Source organism: Phaenicophaeus curvirostris, chromosome 7, assembly GCF_032191515.1.
Source record: "Phaenicophaeus curvirostris isolate KB17595 chromosome 7, BPBGC_Pcur_1.0, whole genome shotgun sequence".
In the NCBI taxonomy this organism is placed as follows: domain Eukaryota; kingdom Metazoa; phylum Chordata; class Aves; order Cuculiformes; family Cuculidae; genus Phaenicophaeus; species Phaenicophaeus curvirostris.
In genome coordinates this window covers 5955668-5978347 of record NC_091398.1, presented here as the reverse complement: position 1 = coordinate 5978347, position 22680 = coordinate 5955668, and the positions used below count along the sequence as shown (strand labels likewise).

At 46.3% G+C, this 22680-nt stretch overlaps 1 protein-coding gene across 1 annotated transcript in view; it reads right to left on the bottom strand.

Moving 5' to 3' along the window:
- Window positions 1–17729, bottom strand: part of TWIST2 (twist family bHLH transcription factor 2) — a 39090-nt gene extending 21361 nt beyond the window's left edge. The window contains exon 1 of the mRNA XM_069861763.1: window positions 17020–17729. Coding sequence (XP_069717864.1) covers window positions 17057–17539 — 483 coding nt within the window. The 5' untranslated portion in view covers window positions 17540–17729 and the 3' untranslated portion in view covers window positions 17020–17056. The remainder of the gene's footprint in view (window positions 1–17019) is intronic.
- Between the last annotated feature and the right edge of the window lie 4951 nt (window positions 17730–22680).

Genomic DNA, 22680 nt, shown 5'->3' with positions numbered 1-22680 from the left:
GTCCTTCTGCCTCCAGCCTATTTCTTGACCCTGATGCTTATGGAGGTGGTTGAGTCACCTTCCCTGGAGGTGTTTAAGGGACGGGTGGATGAGGCGCTGAGGAACATGGTTTAGTGATTGATAGGAATGGTTGGACTTGATGATCTGGTGGGTCTTTTCCAACCTGGTGATTCTATGATCTGGCTGCTCCTCCTTCATCCCAGTCATCAGGCTTGTAATGTTCATGTGATGCAGAACTCTGCACACCAAAGCAGAGATCCCCCCTGGGAATAGGCTTCTCATGTTAACGTGATGCCTGGTCATTCTCAGCTTCCCTCTGTGATAAATCCCACCCAACCTGCTCATTCTGCTTGTTGCCTCGTCTCTGGTCTTGGGGCCCTTTGCTTCCTCTGCTATCAGTCTTCTGGGCTCCTTCTGGTCTTTTCCTCCTTCTTCCCCCTCAACTCCCTCTACTCCTTCTGTGCTTTGTTCCATCTGCCTCTGCCAAGCTGAGAGCACAGGAGATGATCCTACTCTTGTTTCATATTGTCCTGGTTTTATGTTATGCCTTCTCCCAGTTTTGGACTTCCTGCTGTCTGCCAGGCTCAGTTCTATATCAGCAACAAACAGGGAGGTGTGTGTGAGAACACGTGCTTCTGGAAGCTCTCTATAGTCTCACTGATCACACTTCTTAAGGCTTCTTCTTGCATATAACTTGAAATCATCGTGAAATTCTTCCATGTAACCAGTGTGGGATTGTCCTGCCTTGGGGGAAACTGATGCTTAAATCCCCTTTACTTCCTAGGGGCTCCCTCCCACCACCAGGCACCAGGACAGGCTGCAGGATGGAGGAGAATCCTGCAGTTTCATATCTATCTGTAGCAAGCAAATGCCAGTATGTTAGGTTCTACAGCCAAAAGGAAAAGACATGAAAGTGTAGAAGCACAGACTTGAAAATGTCCATAATTTGGGAACACTGCTGGGTCAACAGCATCTGTCATGCAAAAAATTGTGATGTTTTCTGCTTTTCCTTCTGCACCAGAAGCCTCATATTGCCATGTCTGGCATTATCCCTAGTTACTGGTATGTTCTTTAAGCCCCATGTAATTTTTAGAATGTTGTTAACAGAGCACGTCATGTCTTATTTAATCAATTAACATTGTATTTCTACTAAGGCATGATTTTAGTCTTCAGACTGTAGGTTGAAAAGCTTGAACACATAAACTTCAAAACTAGTAATAATGTTGAAGTATGATCTCTGAAATCCTGTGTCTGTTCACATCTGATGCAGGAGGCTGGCAACCTTGTAGGAATTGGGAGGAACCAGGGGCACAAGTAGTTCAAGAAGGCTTTCACAGCATGGTGGGGTGAAATATTCTAGGTATCCATGTGATTTTTAACTAAGAAATAGTCTTCCATTCAACAGCAACACTGCTGTACAAATGAAGGACAGGAAGTTTGCATCCCTGATCTAGGAAGTCAGGGCAAAAAATTGGTCCAAGAGGTGTTTAAGTATGAATTATTATCCAGCAACACCACACGGGCAGTTCTCTCTGCCCTAAATTTTGTATCTGCATGTGCTGACCATAATGGTGATTTTTAAATGCATCCACATCTCCACACAATCTCTGGTGGTTTGTGAACCACAGCACTGCTGAGTTAAAGCATACATAAATATTTAAGGAAAGTCTGATTTATGCTGTAAGCGTTTGGTCATCAGTTTTCCTTTTAATCATTGCATCTATTGGGGCTCTGAAGTCCCCTTGGCTCCCCCGGTCACTTCGCACAGCTTTTTAGCATGTCTGCTTTAACTGGAGACCTTTGGATGGCTCTGGCCCAAGTGAACTCCTCGATCCTTGTGCTGTATTCTCCTGGTGGTACCCTGAGATCAGCAGATGCTGGCCTTTCTCTCAACTCCCACTCAGTGCCTCAAATCCCAGGGAAAGCTCTTCTTCCGCTGCTACACCCTGTGCTTTGAAGAAAAAAATAATTCAACAAGATCCTGGGGGGGGGGGTATGCTTCAGCTACCTTTGAAAATTTGCAGGGGTTTCCAAAGCTGAGATAAAGTCACCCCCATGTTCAGCCTGCTTTGTCTTCAGTGCCAGCCCTCTGAAGAGCTTCCACACCACAGATGGATGCCCTGCCTCCTCAATAAGACTTGCCTGCTTGCTGTAAAGCCAATTTTGTCACGAATGCCCCTGTCTATCTTAATGCAATGCCTGTTTGCAATTATGTAGTGAACTGAGTTATGCAGCTGAAATCTCCTCTGCCTTCAGCCTGGTGCTTCTGACCACCAAAAAGCACAACCGAACAGCCTAGGGGTAAATAATTTGGGACTATAATGGATATACCAAGCCCATGCAACTCCAAGAAGAGCCTGGATGCAAAGAGCTCTATCACACAAAGTGGGTGCTGGTGGCCACTGAACCAGAGCCTTGCTATTGACTTCATCAGGAGCAGGATTTGGGCTGTATTTTCTCTTTTCTGTAGTGCTGTAGCTGTGCAGCCTCCCTCTGCTTGTTTGGGAAGTTATTGCTCACATTGTCCTGCCTGGAGCTGTTCCCAGAGACCAGCACAGCCTGCTCTACGTTCTCTTTATCTGCTTTGTTAATGCTTGTGCCTACCTCTTTGCCTTTAATGTCTCCTGCTTTTTATTTTCTTCCTGTCTCCATTAGATCACTTGTTTCGGGTCACTTTATTTTCTTGGTATTAACTCCACTGCGGGGTTTTCCAGATCTGTTGCCTTTCTGACTCTGGAGGGATGTTTTGTTCTCGTTTATTTGTTTAGCTGACCAGAATACAAAAGGTTAAATAATTTGGAGAACTTTATTCTGTATTTACTGCTGAGGTAGGTTTCTAAATCAACAGTAGGTCGTGTATTGGAGTGACTCACAGAGCTGCTTAACCTTTTTCCTTCCGTTTTGTCTCTCTCCAAATCTGAAGCCCACATCTGCAATTTAGATCTCTGAAATGAGAAGCTGTGAAATGCGTATAAAGTGCTGTAGATAGGCTGCTCAGCCTGGCCCCAGTGCAGAGCCAATTTCCATTTGGCAGCAGTGAGATTCTGCTGGGATGCAAAAAGCACCTAAAGAGACAGGGCATTGTGTGGATGTTCTGCACTGTAGAGGGACAAGCAGCCCAGAGGATGGGCTGGATGGGAGGTGTGGGGCTGGGCAGAGCAAAAAACAGAGCTTGGTTGCATGTGTTCCTTCTCTACATGCTCTTTTTGTAGGTAAGTCCTGTCTCATGGGGAGGTCACAGTGCCAGGTGCACTCAAGGGAGAAATATTAGCATTTGCTTTTCAGAGGGGAAACTGAGGCACCATCCATCAATCATCATTGAATGAGTAAATTGGGTCTGATCCAGGGGTAGGCTCAGCCTCACCCCTTCATTTAGGGTACAGTGGAGAGGAGTACCCTCAGGATGGGGCATGCATGCAAGGACAGCAGAGCCTGCTGGCCCCATCGTATCAAACAGCATGCATTAATGAAGGAAAAGGATCACAGAATCAAAGAACCACTGTCTGTGCAATGAGCACAGAGGCTGTGATATAAAGGACTGCTGGAGCAGAACCAGCCTCAACATCCCATGGCAGGTAGGGCAGAGGCACGCACAGCCCCAGCCAAGAGCAGCAGTGTGAGACAGGCTGGAGATGAGCAGGACAGATGGCAGCTAGTGGACTCTCGTATCAACTGCAATCTCTGCAGAAGCCCTCACTTCACTGTCATGCAAAATGCCTTATTTCCAGGAAGCTTAGCCTATGCCCTCCCTTTTTTCCCTAGCAGCAAAGCCAAGGTGAGATTTCTCCACTTCTAAACTGCAAACAACCCCCTCCCAATATTTTCTATTTAGCAGCTCTTGGTGATTTTCTTCCAAGAAATTTATCAAACAGCCATATTTTGTTTTTTGTCCTTCATCTCCCTAACCTAGTATCTTGCTTTTGGTCTCAAAAGATCCTCTGTGCTATTTTCAGGTGTCTCAGCTTAAAAAGCAGTTTTTGAGCAGGGGCTGCTGGGCAGACTGGCTTTGCTGGGGGGCAGACTGGCTTTGCTGGGGCACAGCCTGGTCTGGCCCTGTGCTGAGCTACTGCTGTTCGTGAAGAGCCTGTGTGAACAGCATTTTGCTGGGGCCCAGTTTCATAGAATCATAGAATCACCAGGTTGGAAGAGACCCACCGGATCATCGAGCCCAACCATGAGTCTGTTAGCATGCACACCAGTCTTTGCGTTTTGAAGGAGTTCAGTCCCTCAGTGAAGGCTGGATGACTTCTGGTGGACCTGTGGGTACCAACAGCTGGAAGCGATGTTGCTGCATCCTGTGCCTGCACTACGTTTGCTGAGTAGCTGGTAGGAAGAGGCTGCATCCTGGTAGGTGTTTGCCACACCAGTACCACTTGAAACATTTAGTTGCTATTGCATATTTCAGGTTGTGATGTCAAAAACATTGCTTATTCACGGTGCAACGTGTGGCTCCTATCAGCAATATTTTCTGCAGTTGTGTATGTACCGTGGTTGCAGGATTAAGGCTTCCCTGCAAGGAGGTCTGGGAGGCTTGAGAGAAGTTTTTCTTGTGTTTAGACCACAAATTACCTTGCTCTCGAAGCCTGCCAATTCTATGAGGTTTCCACTAATGAAAGGACTGTACTGCATGACCCTCTTGGAGTAATCTTCTAAAATTTTGGTTGTTTATTGAAGTGGCTGTCAATAAAGGAATGAAGTAAACCTATACTTGTTTTGTTTGGACCTGATTTAAAAATCTAGTAAGAGGAAGGCAGTAGAGCTTTAATCATATACATAGAAGAACACACCAGAGAATGTAATGAGATTTTAGAAAAAATCAGGTTTACTATATGGAAAAAATATGTTGGTAAGTGAGCATCAGCTGGTGGTTGTGCATGACAAAGATTGTTTCCAATAGTCTGAGCTACAGCAGTTGTGGCAAAGCATGACTGCCTTCTGCATGGATCTGTCAAATGCTTCTGATCAGAAACTGTTGTGCAGTGTCAGCAGGTGCTGCTCAGAGCACCCCCTTTGCAAGGGAAAATGCTTCACCTCAAATTGCAGCTGGCAAAGGGGCAGGCAGCTGTGACTGCAATGTGGTGGAATTGCCTCCAGTGTCGTTTGGTACTATATGTTAAATAAAATAACCTGGCAGACTTGTCCTGGTGATCACCGCCGAGAGATGTGCTCTCTGAAAAATTTGCACCCTCCTTGCTTTGTGCAGTGAACAGGTCCTGGCTGCTCTCACGTGTGCTGTGTGCTCCCTTTTTAGACGTACATGAGACATGCCCCTCGAACGCAAACCCTAACCCACCTTGCTCTTTAATATAGCGTATCCTGCCCTCTAGTGCCAACAAATGCTGAGTCAGCAAGAACCAAGACACCAGCTGTGCTGTGTCGTTGTGGCTTTCCACCTTTTTCACCAGACAGACCTCTCTGAGCCTGCAGAACAGCTAATTATGGGGCTGCCAGGTTACAGAGAGCAGCTAAATGTCCGTGCAGCACTGGAATGCCTGTGCAACAGCTTGGCCACTGGATATGTCAGTATAGCTTTGGAGCACAGCTCCTTGGAAGTATCTTTGGAGATGTTTTTGAGGATAACAAGCTTTGTATTGGCAGGATATACGAAAGACAATTTTCACTGATGAGCTTAGAAGTAAATCTTGAAGCTCAGGAAGTGCTTGGCTGTTGTGTAGGGGACAGATAGAGCAGCGGCAACACCTGGAAACAAGTCTATTCTGAAGAAAAGGAATAAAATTCTCTTTCTTTTAACAAAAGAGATTGGAGCCTTTTGTTTCATTACCTGCTTTATTGGGAGCGGAGGTTTCCCGCAGCTGTGGCCTGGGACTCCCAGGAATGCCCCTGGCAGGTATCTGCTCTGAGCTGGGCTTGATGCTCCTCAAAGCTCCTCCAGGCTGGTCACACCTCCTGCCCTACAGATGTTTCCCTTCCCTTCTGCTATTTTTAATACCCCATGAAGCAAAAGCTTTAAGATCGGTGATGCAAGGGCGTGGGCTGTGGTGGGTCTGTCTTGGTTGCAGAGCTCTGCGTGCGTCCAGCCGGGTGGGATCGGACCCACTGGGCTTTTGCACAATTTCCTGGGTTATTTCAAGCTGTTGGGAAGGTCTGGCCACGGGAATGCTGCCGGGCCATGAATGGGAGGGGCAGGCAGCCTTTTTGTGTGTGAAAGAGGCTGCAGAAAACGGAGAAACAGTTTTGTGTAAACTACTCTCCTCCTCCCCTGTCCCCTTGTCTTAGATCAGAAATGCTGGAGATCGTGTTGGGTTTTTCTTCCCCTTTCCCCAAAACACAAACCCTGAGAGGTCACCCATAGTTTTCCTCTGATGCACAGCAGAGCGTGAGTGCTGGCGTAGCTGTTAGGGTGGGTTTGTTTCTTTAAGGTGTCTCCCGGAGGAAGGATCAGCAAAATGCAATGTGGCAGCTATGGTAACTCCTCTTGGCTTTCAGCACAGCCCTTGCTGATCACACAACTTGCTAGCAAAGAAGGTACAGCTGTCCAGGCCTTGGCAGGGATCCCCACCCTCTGCTTGCTGCCAAATACTGTTTTTCTTTTTTTTTTTTCTTAAATTTCTTAGTTTCCTAAGAAAATGAAAATGGGAGGAACAGCATCATGTGCCTCACAGCCCCATCTGATGCCTCCTGGACCAGCGGGGGGTAAAACCTGATGGTGCTCCATCCTTGTGTGAGGCTGGGATTGGCAGCCTGGGAGGTGGAGAACCCAAATTCAGGAGGGTGCCTGTCCCGCTATGCGGTGCAGGGCATCTACAAAGCACAATGGAACAACTCAAAGCTCACTCATGCCCTGAATAATACCAGCAACAAAATCCCCTGCAAAGCTTCAGGCATCACTGGGCTCCCTGAGAGAGGTCCAGGAAGCTTCTGCATCCTTATTTTCATCCACTGCAGTGGTGTTGGCCCTTCCTCCTAAAGGACATCTGAGCTGTGCTGATTTATCTCATGAAAAAGGACTATTAGCCCATCCCCAAGAACCTGCCCCACGCTTACTGCCAATGCTGCTGTGGGACTGCTCTGCCCTATGGCTTGTCTGTGCCAGGCACTCCCACCAACCCCAAGGGACAGGTTAGTCGTGTCGACAGAAGGGACAATTGCTCTTTGCTTGAGGAAGGTGCAGTTTGGAAGATCTCTTTAAGATGGGCTCGTACTGGGGCTGCCTAGTACAGGCTGCTGCAGCTCACCCAGATGAGCTACATATTTGCATGCAACGGGGCAGTTCGCGGGTGCTACACGGGTCAGTGTACGTGTTCCCATGGAGAGGACTTCTCCTGGAGGTGGCTTTGTATGTCGTTATACAGAGCTTCATATTAACAGGGCCAACAGGAATGGTTGGACTCGATGATCCGGTGGGTCTCTTCCAACCTCGTGATTCTATGATTCTATGAATTGCTCTTCTGCAGTTCTCCAAGCTGCTTTGTCAGGCTCTGTCTGCTTTTTTTTCTGGTCAGAAAAACTGACAAAAAAGTCACTCATTTTGAAATATTTTGGCTGCCTGTGCAACTTTAATGATGTGCCTGAAGTAAAGAGCTGAAGGGCAGATCGATCGATGCAGTGGAAGATTAATTCGGGGGGGGGGCGGGCTATGGATTTGCTATAGAGAAAGAGGTTTTGTACTTTAAAATAACACACATGTTGCTAGAGCTGTGCGAGAACTTGTCGTAGTGTTTAAAAGATTAAGAAGGAATGGCACTGGGGAGAAAAAATACATCACAACTGATTTGCACGGCTGGTGAAATTGCGGCATTAGGAAATAGTGCTGAACGAGCTATAAGTAGGAGGCTTATTTTCTGTAGGAGCAGGGATGAGTGGGCAGATCTAATAAATGTACTCTGAACTTGTATGTGTACCTACTCAGACGTTATGTGGTACTTGCAACAACCTTTCTAATCACTGCAGAAAATGGGCCAATAATGATATATTTGAGAACAATCAACCAGTATCAAAAACGGGAAGGTTATTTGAAGGCTGTTGCTTTTTAAGCTCGGTATTTCTCTTTCATTCTGACACAATTCACGGCTATGAAATAGCTACAATTTTCAAGGCCATGTCTATATCCCATTGGCTCCTCAGCCACTTCAGAATATTTACCTTTTGCCACCCCCTGAGAGTGAAAGCATTGCCTAATTTTTACAGAATAAGTGCTTGCAAGTAAAATTTTCTGATTTCTTATTGAAAATCAATGTTTTCAGCTCCCAGTTCACGTCTGAAAAGCCTGCCCTGTATCCCCAGCCCTCTGAGCACATGGCATTCACTGGCTGTGGGGACCTGTAATTAAATTTCAGGGTGATAGGGCTTTTTTATTGTACTCTCAACCACTACTTTTCTTGGCCATGAACACACAACAGTGGCAAGTTACCTTTGCATGCGCATTGTTATCACAAGAAATATTAATTGCCAAGTTGTGCGTTTTCAAAATTTGAGGGGATCCCTAGAAAGGGATACTTTGATCTCCTTTGCTCTTAGGGCACAAACTGCAGCTTGAACAGCTCAAAGCCCCATGTTCTGAGCCGCCTCTCTGCATCAAAACCTAAGTGCAAGCTCCATGGGGAGAGTGGTGAGAAAGCAGACGCTCAGCTGCACTCCAGCTCCCCTCCAATAACGAACACTTCAGACTCATATGGTATGAAAGAGAGATTATTTAGTGCTGGTAATAACAGCAATCTATTAAACAGCCCCTCTCATGGCAAAGGATGAAAAACCTCTTGCAAAATATCTGGTTGTTCACTGCATAAAACCCCACCGAGCTGGAAGAGAGCTTTGAACACAGAGATTGCAGGGTTATGCCTGAAGCATTACACTCACAATTAAAGGCAGCAAAAAACTCAGTGATATTAGAGACTTTCTGAGCTCATCAGGCAAAATAACAATTTCCCTAGCAGATGCAGCATAGCCATATCATCTACTGTGTTAAAATAGACATTTATATCATATGCATAGATTCTTTAAGTCAATATCTCATTATCTCCCGTGGCCTGCTTTTAGTGTATAGCTTTATGCCCCAGTGTCTTCCTGGGAAGTTTCTGTGGTGATATTTCCCTGGCACTCCCAGAAGTGTGGCTATAGCTGCAAATGCCTCTCTGGCTTCCCACAGTTGTTCTTGTGTTGCACCGATTCCTGGCACCCACCCCGCCCCACTGCACCCACTGATGTCTGGGGTGCCATGGCTGCAGCCTGCTGGGAGAGCTTGCTGGTGTGTTTGGAGGGGAGGAAAGACTTAAAAGCTCATAAGAATTGGCAAAAGGTGCCTACAGGATGCAAATCAGTGTGTACATGGCATGGAGGTGAGGTGGTGCTAGGCATCCTGGAGGGAAGCGCGCGAGAGGGACAGAGACAGGCACCCCGTTTCAACACTCTGAAAAGCTGCTTTCCCTATCTTAATGCCTTTTGATTAATAGCTTGGTTGTGTCCAAGATGCTTTTCTCCTCGTTGCTCCAGTGTGCCCACAGGGGTGCTGGTACAAGGGTGCAGCACCCACATCCATCCATGTGCCCCTGGGGAGGATGAGACCCTGCTCTGTCCCTGTGCTCGGGGTAGGCAGCATCGTGGAGCACCCATGGATACTGGGGCTCCTACTGGGCCATGCAAAGTGTGCAGCTCAGCCTGTAGCGCTGTTTTATTCCCCTAGGGTTTTTGCTCTGAGTGCCCAAATGGAAGTTTATAGCTTTTTCTTAAATGAACAGCACTTTTATAAAAGTGAGATATAGATATTGCCCTCAGCAAAGACACACAATGGTTCTGTTGCTGGTCCTCCTCACTTTGCTGCTTTCCTCTCGGCATTGAGATGCTCTTTTGTTGCTTCTCTCTCCTGAACACATTTAGGGTGAGTTGGTTTTGCTGTGGGACTAGCAAGGTCCCAACAGCATCCCTGGGGTGATGGCATGGGGGGGGATTGGGGTGCCGCGGCACTTCCTGGGTGTGCTTTCTGCAGCACAATTAGTCCGTTGTTGTTCTTAACTAAAGATAAATCGCCTTGCTGCTAGTGGCAAATTGTATTCTGGGAATCATATGCCTGGTTGTCCTTCTCCCCTTATTTTTTGCTGGTTGGGTTTTCCCCCATGATTTTCTGAGCCTCCGCTTCTGGCCAGGGATTTCTTTTACTGTGCTGTATCATGCATCAAAATATCATTACTGTGTGCACAAAATGCATCCTAAGAATCGGTGTTTGTGGCTGTGTGAGATCCCTCCAGCAGATCAATTTTATTAAGGAGGTTAGTGTTGGGGACATTGGATAGGGATGTGTTGTGGAATCCCCCAAACCACGCGAACTGCTGCTTTCTGCATGAAAGCCTCTCCCTGGCTCCATCCTACACTCTTGAATTTTCCAAGCTGGATCAGCTGATTTATTTAACAGGAGCTTCAGCACAGCCTCGATCCCTCCACATCTTTCCTAGCTGAGCAGTTACGTTTATTTACATTTGAGCACAAATGCATTATTTTTAAAGGAGGCCTGAACAGCTTAAACCAAAGGCATAATTGCATAAATTTAGTGATTAAATGAATTCTAAACCTAATTTGTACATTTTAAAACATACATTTGGCAGGTCTAATATTTTTTAAGGAAATAGTAAAGCTTCTTTTTGGGGGTGGCAGTTAAGGCAAAATTATCTTATTAGGAATTCAATTAAATGTAGTACAGGCTTATTGGAGCTCTTCCAGTAAATATATAGCAAACTGAACCCAGTAGACATCTGTCTTCACACACACACCCAAATCCTTTCTCTGTTTTCCAAGCTCTCGTTAAAAGTTGGAGAGGAGAAGATGAGAAGAAGAGGAGGGACTGTAGCTCATTTCCAGATCACCATACAACACAAGGCACAAGGGTTATTTTCTTTTTGATGTCCGATCATTTTTGCAAGCTGTGCGAGACTGCGTCTGCCTAACTCCCATCCTTTGCTGAAATGCAGAAGTGAAAAAGAAAACCCACCCTTGTTGTGTGAAGGCTTTCAAATGAAACCCTTGGGAAAGGTCTGGGGATGCCCAGGTACCCCGTTTCTGGGGAGATCCCCATCCTGAGGGAGGCACTGGCACCAGCTGTTGCTTTGGGAAAGTGACCATGCTGCCTGTCCTGGGTTCAGTTCTGAGAATTAGATCAAAATATTGTTTTACCACAGAAGGCTGAGACCTTGGGGAGGACGGTCCACAGCAATCAGGGATCTAACAGTCTCTTTGCAACCCTCCGTTAGCAATAAGGCTTAACAGTTATTGGTGCTTATTTAACATTTGCACCAGAGTAGCCTCCTTGCTCATACCCTCTTCCAACAAGGTGCTTAAGTCTCTAGGTTCCTGATGCTGCTTCCCACGATGTGATGGCTGTTTTCAGGGGAGAAAAGCTGTTTTGTCCCTCCTTACTGCTAAACACTGAAAGCTGCTGACTGTAAGGGTGACAGATCACGGAGAAATTTCAAAAGGAGTTCTTCCGTTTTAGCAGTCAACCCCCAAAGAAAGCCCTGCTGTAATGTAGGTGAAGCACATCCCGAATCATAGAATCACCAGGTTGGAAAAGACCCACTGGATCATCGAGTCCAACCATAGAAGGCCCAGCAGAGCTAAGATACCAATATTGAACACCCATCCACATGCACACAGAGAAAATATAAGTGCCAGCAGTGCCTTCGATGTTTAGCAGAGCCTAACAAAGACCCCACCTGAGGGGATGCTTGCTGGAGAAGAGCATTTTTGCTGCTTAACTGGCACTCTTCACCAGGAGAGCGATGAGGGCGTTTCAAACCCTATCCTGATGGCACAGTTGCTGTGCCCAGGCATGGGCTGGATGGATTGGCTCGTAGACCGGGTCCAGCTATGGGTCTGGAAGGCACTGGTGTGGAAGTGGTTAAAGAGACTGGTATAAGGGTAAGGGCTGCCTTACTTTGATTTATTGGCTGGCTGAGTTGATTTGTTATTTGTGTATGAGTAGTTGTTGTTGCTGAGTGGCCATCTACAACTACAAATCTAATTAAATGCTGGAGTGCTTAGATTTTTTTTTTCTCCTAACAAATATTTCTACTGTTTTAATTCTCAAACTAATCATTAATTAGCACAAGGCTGCTTGTATCCAGCTGGAGAACTTCTTGTTTTTCCTTACTTCTAAATTTGCCGATGAAGTAAATCATTAGTGATGGTGTGTAGCACTCTCCAAGTCACTTAGAGCAACCCACTGAGATGTCTGACAGGACTGTCAGTTAGCAAGGAGCAGCAAGGTTGCTTGGAGCCAGCTGATGATCTGGTCCAGCATGTTTTCCACGGCACAACACTGCCTTTTAATCAGTTTTGGTTTCCCCACTTGTATTCTGTGAAGCCTGGAAAGGACAGGAGGAAAAAAAACTACCCAAAACGTGCGCTTTCCTCAGCCAGCAGCTGTAATACCCTGGTTACATGTCGAGCTTGCTTTGTGCTCGGGGTTGTGGTGGCGTTCCCTTACGTGTTCACGGCCTCATCAAACTATTCCTATGGCTCTGCAACAAGACATAAATTCTGGAGATTTCAGGCTTGGAGATTTCAAAGTTGTGCTGAACCACATGGAAATGATTCTCAGAGCTACAGCTATAAAAATAATTATATTGCTAGGGGGAAAGAGTGACAAGAAATGTCCCCAGAAGAGATTTCAGCAGCGGTTACGGGATCTGTCCCGGCTGTGTAAGAGGCTGCTGTGATCTCCAAAGCTAATTTATCACCACTACCTCTAATGCTATGACATATGCCACAAAAAAAAAAAACAACACTGAAAGAAGGCAGGCGAAGGGAGGTTGCAAAGGAGAAGCGTTGCAATCTCCCCTTTTGTTTTAATGAGGATGTTTTCTGCGCTCTTAACATTAGAGCTGCTCTGCACAGACGACCGGTGTGAGGATGACTAATTTGGAGACAAATTGGGTTTACTTAGCTGAAATCTATGCCTCGACTGCTCCCTTAATGACCCTTCAATGCACATCTCTCCCGATAGGACTTTTACCGCAGCCCTGGCTTTGACAGATTAAGTAATAACATGCTTTTGCCGCTATTCTAAGCGGTACTTCGGGTTTGATCCAACATTTTCCCTCCGTCATGCCTGTCTCTAACTCTTTATGATCAGTAATTAGGTTATGTGCGTCTAGTCCATGGCAGATTTGTCTTTTGCATGTCTTCTTCCCCGGAGCATTTTCCTTACACCCTCTTTTTCAAAGCCTGAGTGTTTTCTGGCTGACTTCAATGTATTTAGTGTCTGCTGTGTAACAGATTTATTCTTTCCCAAGAAGAGGCACGAACGTAAACAGAAGATCCAAAATGCATTTTGCTGGGCTTTTAAATGCACTAAGATGAAACCCCCCTGCTACAAGCCTATTAATGTAAATACCAAACTTTACAATCCTTCCTGTCAAGGAAACTTATTTACATTTTTCTAAGGATGCGTATAAAAAATGGGCCTTTGGGGACAGAAAGAGCTTAGTTCCAGTGTCACAACACCCCAGTTAACTGTACTGCTCTCATAAACTATAGAATTAGGTTGTTCCCAGGGCCAGTAGAGATAACATCTGTTTGCTTCTTTAAGGACAGAATGATATAGGATGCTAGCATTTTATACTGGAAACAGCCCTGGAAGTCTGAAGGGGCAATAGTAAGAGGGCTTTGTATCGCACGCACTTTGTGCAGGTTTCCCAGCTCCAAAAAAAAGATGGGAAAGGTGTTAGTGCCAGCCCAGGAGAGGCAAAGAACTCATTTCAAGCCCTGCTGCAGCAAGTGGAAAGAAGGGGGTTGCTGGCAGACTGGTCATACTAGGACCAAGGGTTAGGGCTGCATAATCCTTTTCACTTTGCTGATGTTCCTGACATCCCAATTGGAGAATAGTTTTCCTACTAAATGGAATAACAGGAAAAATTCTTTTTCCTTGATTTTTTTTTTCTGTTTATAGCATCTTGAAAGAGAAAGGTGGCTGCATGGGAAGGAGCGCAGGTGCTGGTGATGAGGATGAGGAGATTTAGGGGAGGAAGGTTCAGCTTTGCATGCCTGTTTAAAACATCCTACTGCACTAACTGGAGTGCAAAGCTGTGCCTGCTTCTTTTAAAACTACCAGAGTAAGTTGTCTGTAATTATACAGAGCAGAACAGGAAAACCTCTCATAGCCAGAGTGACCTGCTGGCATTCGCAAAGGCCAGGTGGCATTTTACCAGTTCCCAAGGCTCTGCTTTTTCTAATCAAAGCTCCTCTGATTTGGGGTTTTGGGTTTTGGTTTTTTTTTCAGTTGAAAGAGAACAACCGTTCCCCCAAGGAAAAAACCTTTCCTTGTCTATCTCTGCCCAAAACCCAGGGAAAAGGTAGAATAGCTGCAGCAATCCAGCCGAAATGGAGCACATCCCTTCGTGCTCGCCTAACGTTGCAGTGCTCACTTCTCCCTAGGAAAGGCAGGAGCCGATCCCAAATTCGGAGACCTATTTCTTAAGAATTTTTGTTACCATTAACAGTCCACAGGCTGTTCATCTCTTACGCGTAAAATCTTCTCTGGCCAAGACAGACCAACGCATGTCCATGACACACCACCCGGCTAAGCTTTCACGTTTTGGAGGGTTTGTTGAGAATCTTGCAGTACTTTCTTTTGCTGGCAGATGTAATTTTTGTCACCATAAATGATAGAATTTGACACCGCACCACACCAGGCCATTTGTCAACAACATTTTCAACAGTTCAACCGCACGCGTGTGCACACACACATAGGCACAAAGAAAGGAGAGACGAGAGAGAAAAGTCCAAGGGCTTGATGAGGTGACCTTCCTCTATAGGGGAGAAAAAACCATCTCTAACCACTGGACTCCAAGTTGGGTTACAGCAAAGATGCTGAATACCGATTTACTCCCAAGCAAACTGAAAACGTGACAGGGTTTGGCTCTACATCATGTTTTTTGCGTAGTCTAAAATGTTGCTCTGATTTTCTTTTAGGTAGGGACAATCTGAGCATCTACACAAAATCCACCTTGTTGGGGAAATGTTAATAATAATTAAATAGACAGTGAATTTTAAATGCAGGTTAAAAAAAGCAGATTTTGCTAAAAAACTACTGTGTTATAGAGAGGAATGGTTGTGTATTAGATAACTTTAAAATCATCATTGCCTAATGGCAGCACATCATTTGGGTAACAACAGAATAAATGCATTGTTCCATCCCAGCACTACTCAGCCAATCTAAACTGCTGAAGAAATGTGTTTGGGACATTTTACATCTGTTTTTGACAAGAAGCTTGGGGTTTTGCATGTGTTTTTTTTAAAACTTATTTGCTGCAGATTTTTTAGGCGTATTAGTTTGGAAAAAGGCACTGTTTCATAAACGAAGGGTTTATCCTTTTTAAAAGTTACTTGACTTTGGCTTTTTGCTGTTGAAATTAAGGCACGGCATGCAAAAAAAAAAATAGTAACACCAGCAACAGCCATAAACCCCCCGACAGCAGCATTATCCATTTAAACAAAACTAAAAAACAGGCAGCTTGTGCAAAGGACAGATTCACCAATTTTTGAACAGCCTAACATTTTGGGGGCTCCCCTGAACAGCATGTGGAAACCCTAATTGCAGCACCTAAATCCAAACTGTTTCAGGATGCGAGTAAAACCTTTACTTGAAGTGGTTTCTAAACGGCTTTAAGTCTGCATTTTATACCGCTAGTGAGCTCTAGCTGAACACTTCCTGACTTTTTTAAACAAAGTACTGTGGTTGAAATAAGTTTTTTTTTTTAAATGAGCCATTTTTTGCTGCTAAAACAAAGATAGATTTGCCTCTTTAAAAAAACCTGGCCAGTGGGCTGGGGTAAACTTTATTTTTTTGTTTTTAAGGAGCTGATTCTCTACATGATGAAATTATTTCATCCTGCACCACGCACAATGTTACAAGCTGGGGGCAAATTTCCCTTTCAAGTGTTTGCTGGGTGAAATGTGGTTTTTTTTTTGCAGGCTCTGCTTTATGTACCAAGTCCCAGAGAGCGACTGGCCGTATGCAAACTCTGGCTGACACAATGCAGAGCTGCTCTGCTTAATTAGCTGGAGATGAGGGTGTTATTAAGGACTTTTTTTTTTGTTCCCCTTTCTTACTGTTTATTCCTTCCTTCCCGAATGTTACAAAGGCAACATAAGAGGAAGTAGTTTTCTACTAAAGCAAAATGATGAGGGAAGGGTTTAGCACTGAGAGTAAATAAGAAACTAAGTTCCAGCCTAGAGAAGTCTAACACCAGTCTTCACTTTACTGGCACTTTGGGGAAGGGAAACCAAACAAATACAAAAATTTGGTGAAGTTTCTTCTATCTTTGTTTGCTTTTTATTGTGTGAGGGGCAGGGGCACAGCCTGGGGTTGCAGCTGACATCTGCTGCTCGTTTCTTTTAAGAGAAATGCAACCTGGGGTGAACTTGTAGCCGAAATCAACTTGGGTCCCACGGACCCTCTATTTCCCCGTGGCTGGGAGAGGATGCAACTGCCCTGGGACTGGGCGCCTGGATCGGCGCTGGGCTTTTTGGGTACAGAGGCACCCATGGAGCAGGGAGGCAGCTAGTTTGGATCCCCTTGTGAGCCTGTTCTACTGATCGCCTTTTCTTCTCAAAACCCTTTCCCGAAACGGCATTTTCTGGCAAATCTCATGCAGCGGTGGCTTCCCCACGTCCCTCACCCACCGGCTCTTAATGCTGATCCCCTCTCAGCTCCCCCATCCCTGCAGTGCAGAAACAGATAGTTGTTTCTTTATTGTTGTTTTTTGGCTTTTGGTTGTTTTTTTTTAAAAAAAATGTGGCATATCTAATTTTTGTGTGCCAGGAAGATTCTTCTTTTGAATTTTCACAGGCACAAGGGAGCTGGAGGGGGTCAGACACACCTCATCGCTGGGTTGGCCCCAAACTCTTAGCCCAGCAGCAGACCCATGCCCCACCACGCCATGCCACCTCTCCCTAGGCAGGACCGAGCCCTGCTGTGAAGCTGGGCTGGTGAAGGAATCCACAGATCGCCCCATCCCACAGCTAGGCAGACGCAGAGTATCATTTAGGAGAAGATAAATTGGTACATACCCCTTCGGCTGCTGGGCTTGCCTGGCCCAGGCGGTGGCTAGTGGGAGGCCGACATGGACCACGCTCCTTCCATCCTCCATACGGAGAAGGCATAACTCAGCCTCTCGTGAGCCACGTAACTGCAGCTCGTCATCTTACTGTCCATCTCGTCGCTCTGTAGCACCTGGTAGAGGAAGTCTATATACCGTGCCGCCAGCTTGAGGGTCTGGATTTTACTGAGTTTGTCAGAGGGCAAAGTGGGGATGATTTTCCTCAAGGCGGCAAAAGCTTCATTGAGCGACTGAGTCCTCTGCCTCTCTCTGACATTGGCCAGGATCCTCTGGCTCTGTAGTTCTTCATAAGATTGGGAGCTGGGACTGGATTTTTTCCCCCTCTTGCCTGGGTTGGGGCTGCCATCTTCGCTGGACTTCTTACTGTATCTTCTCTTCCTGCCAAATCTCTTTGGCTGCCTTTCCAGCTCCTCTTCACTGGTCCCCAAGCTATCCACAGGGGAAACAGGAGAACTGGAGCTTTCTTCCATGCTTTCGGCAAGAAGGGGAGGGGAAGAGGCTTTCCCCCCCTCCTTATGTTATGTGAGTGTGTGTGTGTCTTAAATGTGCTTTAAATTCCTGAGACAGATCCTTTGGAAAAACAGGAGGGCTTTTTTTTTTTTTTTTTTTTTTTGCTGACCAAACGTTTTCCAGGTTGCTTGAAGGGCTCTTATTTCAAGGACCGGGGTTGTGCAAAAAATTGAGGTCTTGAAAAGAGGAAGTTATTCTAACTTTTTGGAAACTTTAGCTGAGCTCAGTTGCTAAATAGCTGTCAGAAGTGAGGGAGGTGCGGGGCTCCCTTCTGATTGGCCAACCAGGTCAGTGGGAGGAAAGCTTTTCCCCTGCTAAACTTTCACAGTTTTATGTTACACTTAACTAAAATCTTGGGAATGTACCTCAAATAAAAGATAGCTGGCGACCACCCCCCACCACCACCACCCCAACCCCGCTGATGCTGAACTTGCAGCACTGCTCCAAGGTATCCCACCCTGCCAGAAGGTTTTGGGGGGCTGATTTGCTTGCTGAGTGCTTGCAAGCTGCCTCCCAGACCATGCTGCCGAGGATCTGACTCCCAGATCCATGGCCAGGCTGCAATAGTTCTTTGCACAAATTGGGATGCAGGGGGTGCGAGCCCTTGAACACCCGAGATGGTGCCCCATTTTTCACCCTTGCAAGCCCCCGGCTGCCCCTTTGTGAGCTGCCCCTCACAGCAGCCAGTTCCCCAAGCCCTGCCCTGCAGAGATGGGATGGGGACCTGCCTGCTGGTCCGATGAGGTGAGCTCAACATAGCAGAAGTTCCCTGGGGTTCACTGAGCTGTGGGAAGGGTAGGGGTTTGGAAGCCCCTTCAAACCCCCTATTTGTGGGGGGCATGGACCCCATGGAGCCCAAAACACGGATCATCTGGAAAGCAGCTACTAGTTTGCAGAAAACCCCATGGAGACTACCATAGAGAGAAGATGCTGGCCACGCAGACCTTCTGCCTAGCATTTACTTCACCACTTTCTCGCGCTCCTCTCGCGCTCCCTGTTAGATACTAGACAGCAATTTTAGAGCTGTATTAAATAGCAGGGCAACTTTTCCTCCAGAATGACAATCCTGCTGTTGAAATTGTGATATCCCAGTGCATAACATTTGTGGTGACAGCTCCAGAGTTTCTGATGTATCAAGCAGAAGACAACAGATCTATTTTTCCTTTCCATCATACAAGGGAAAATGTGGGAAAACTGCTTGCTTCCGTGGAGCTGAGGCAGAGCAAAATCGGATTTGAACTTCTGATTTCAGTTACAGCCCAAATTGCAGGAACAGACGCATTCCTAAGCAGCAAAGATCGTGTTTTCAACATGGAGCAGGAAAACAAAATAAAACAGTAATAGTAAAAATAAGACAAAAGAAATTCATAAAATATAGATGGTGTATCAGAAGAATTAGTTTGGAGTGGATTTCTTTGCAAAGTTATCCAGTAGGTATCAACACTCATTAATGGAAAAAATAATGTCTGGTTTGATTGGAAAGTGTTCCCTGGTAGGAGAAGGAATTTTGGCTTGCCTGGGGCTGACTCCACTACTGGTAGGTAATGTTTATAGTGGAAAGACTTCCCTAGGCAGCCCCTGGGGAGAGCCTGTGTTTGCTTTCAAAAGGAAAGGCTTTCAGGTGCAGCACAGAAGTCGGAAAACGAGGCAGTTCTGCAAATAGATTTTTAATCCAATTTAAGACCCCAGCGAGTCAGATAGAACGGGTGCCTCTGCTGCTCACACCCCAAGGCCAGGTTTCTAGAAGGACTCAGGGCTGGCAGCTGCTCTGCATCTGTGACCTGGAGGTCTGTGAGTGCAGGCAGCTGGGATGGTGCGTGCCAGCCCCATGGACCTGAAGGCAGATGCCATCCTCTCCTGAATTAGGACAAGCAACATTTCTACTGGGGAAACCTGAGTAGCAACCTCTTGCCTATCCTGTAAGTGAAATAAACTGTCGATTGTGATGCCAATGTGAAATTGCACCTCAGAGGGCAAAACACCCCTTGCAAAAGGGGTAATCAGTTTGTACTTGAGGTATTTAAAGTCTCCTCTTATTGTGTGGGATTACTTCCAAATACTAAGAAAATCCATTACCAAAGACTGGAGGGGCACCTCCGCTCTCCAGCTGCAAAGAGCACAGTTTTCCCAGCAAAAAGGTTCCCTGTTAATGGCACTGGCTCTTCTGTGCTTGCATGGCAGAGATAGTGGATTCACAGGGATGCATGGAGCATGGGAGGGTACTTGGGCTGAGCACCCAGATTGTACTGCCCAAAGGTGCTGTAGCTGCTTGAGGAGGGAGCAGGGCTGCATTTTGGGCTGTGTTTGAGACCACCCGGAGCAAGGGGAATAGACCCCAGCTTGCGTGATTGAGCAGAGCTGCGTGTTGCAGCCTCTTCTCTCTCCATGCCTTGCTGATGTGTGCTAATACTTATTCTTTTATACCACTAAAGTCAGGACTTGTTTTCTTGGGAAGCAAGTTGTTTCCATGGGATGGGATTTGGCCTTGTCAGGGGTTGAGGACAGAGGGATTTTCGGAGCACATTGTGTCTCAAAATGCCCAGTTCTCAGCTGTCACGGGCTTCTTGCCTTTGTGATGACTGCTGGGCCACCCCATGCAAGTATGGCAGGAGGCACAGAGCTCCTGGTTATCATGCCAGAGCTGTAGTGACAAACGGATCATAGAATCACCAGGTTGGAAGAGACCCACCAGATCATCTAGTCCAACCATTCCTATCAAACACTAAACCATGCCCCTCAGCACCTCATCCACCCGTCCCTTAAACCCCTCCAGGGAAGGTGAATCAACCATCTCCCTGGGCAGCCTCTAACAGTACCCAATGACCCCTTTCTGTGAAAATTTTTTTCTTAATGTCCAGCCTAAACCTCCCCTGGCGGAGCTTGGGGCCATTCCCTCTCGTCCTGTCACTTGCAGCTGCACGGTGCAGTCCTGGTCCAGGCAAACAGTTGCTGCTCCTGATGCTCTCAGACATGGCTCTCCAGGCTGCACCGTGCAGAGCAGCCCCTCGCTCTTCTGCATGCTGTGGCTTTATTAAATAAATAAATGAACAACCCCGGCCCCCTGCCTGGTTTCTGCAAATGAGACAGGAGGAGTGTTTGCACGACAAAGTGAGGCAGGTTTTCTCCCTAAGGGGGCTGTTGCTGTGTGTAACCTCTAAATGTGCCAAGCTTTTTAGTATCGGGCAGGCTTCATTAAGGGAAATTTATGGTGAAACTTGGCTGTGTCATAACTATCAAGTTAATAAGCCCAGCTCCAACTAGAATTGCTCCAGCGCTGCTGTGTATGTGTGTACTCTTTACGGCTGCTGAGTCCCCTAGCAGTACTTAGTGCCAGAGCTAAGTACGGTGTTGAAAATACTGCAAATAGCGTCTCTTGGAGCGGACTGAAGGCTCAGTCTGCCTGTGTGCAGATGCGGGTGAAATGTGATCTGAAGGAAGAGGGAGCTTGAGAGGTTTGGGGGGGAGCCACAGGGTACAAAGGTACCGTTGGTCAAGGAGGACAGGGTGAGTGCATCCTTCTTATGGCCACAGCAGGGTGGGAAAGAAGTTATGAAAGAGAAACTACAATATAAAAAGATAGTTTTGGTGAAATGTTCTGTTTAAATGTGACATCTACTATGATGTTGTTGCTGTTTCACTGCTATTACTAGGTTCCTAAAACTTCTGAATTAGAGGAAAGCGACAAACACAGCCTGGGCTTTGGGAGCAGGGCTTATTTTCCATAGGAAGCCTGTGGTCTGGTTGTCTCCCTGCTAGGGCTTGGCCAGCAAATCATCCTTCATCCCTCTGAGCTGTGAAGGGGAACATTTGACTTCCATCTCCTTGTCACCCTTCCCACAGTAGGAAGCAAGGAAAGGTTGGGTGCCCTGGCAATAAAGGTGATAGCACTTCGATGTGCTCGGACTGCTCTTCCAGCTCCTTTCTGTTGGGGGAGCTGCCAGGGACAGTAATTTATTTTTTTTTTAACAAAATGAAAGAAGAAAAATTCTATTGTGCCTACTGCCATTCTCCTTCTCACTACCTGCTGCTGTAAAGCAAAAGCATCTCCTTTCAGAAACATCTCTGCTGCAAATTGTGTCTGACAGTGCATGGTGTCTACTGTAGCCAAGTGTAGTTAAGCTGACTTTTCCCTTCCTGCTTTCAGTGTGACATAAGGAATAATTCCTTAATGCTTTTGTGCATCTTCCATGTCTTTGCTTTGCAAAGGCAGTCATGTTTTGCCTTGCACTTCTGCTTTGTGGGCTTCGTTTCCTTATTTCTTGTGCTGCACCACAGCAGCGGCCAGACGTGGCAAGAGGATGTTTCCCAAAGCATTGACCCTGCAGTGACAAGTTCATAGTCAAAAGCCAAGGAGCAGTGAGTGAGAAGTGCAGATATGAGGCAAGAGGTAAGGAGAGCGAGGCTTTAGGGATAAGACAGAGCAGAGCATGGTTTCGAAGTAACTGGATACGCTAACATCGGGGTTTTGTGCTGGAATGTACATCTGTTTCTGAACTGTTACAAGCTGAAGTGCCCGCTCTTCCTTTCTGCTTCCTCAGTTATAAACCCTCAGTGCAGCAGACACAGGCAAAGCAGAGGTTGACCTGGGGACAGGGAGTCCTGTTGCTTGCTAGTGCTGCCAATAAACGCAGTCAAGGACCAAGACATGCTTTTTATTTGTAAAGGTGTTACTGGGACATCTGGGTGCACCATTGCCTACCCTGTGGGGTGCAAGGTGGCAGCTTCTCCCTGTGCATAGCTGTGTAATAATGATAAATACAAATCTTAAATAACTTTCAAAAACCCAAGGCAAGTCAGATGATGCAAATGCACTGTAGTCTCAGATTTTCTGAGGCCTAGATGCTTTGATGTGCCTTGGAGAAGAGAGGTGCATCTGGGGTCCACTAACTTCTGTGGGACATAGACAGGTGAATAAAGTTACATATACACTAAATACAGGCTTGAATTTCTGATCTGGACCCCCTCTGAAATAAGAAGAGATCTTCAGTGGCTTCAACAGGTTTTGGATTGAGGTCTTAAGCTGTTGGAGGACCAGGTCACACCTTCTGGTCCTCCAAGCTCTGATGAGGTAGGAAAAAGATAGTGTAGACTAGACACGGTT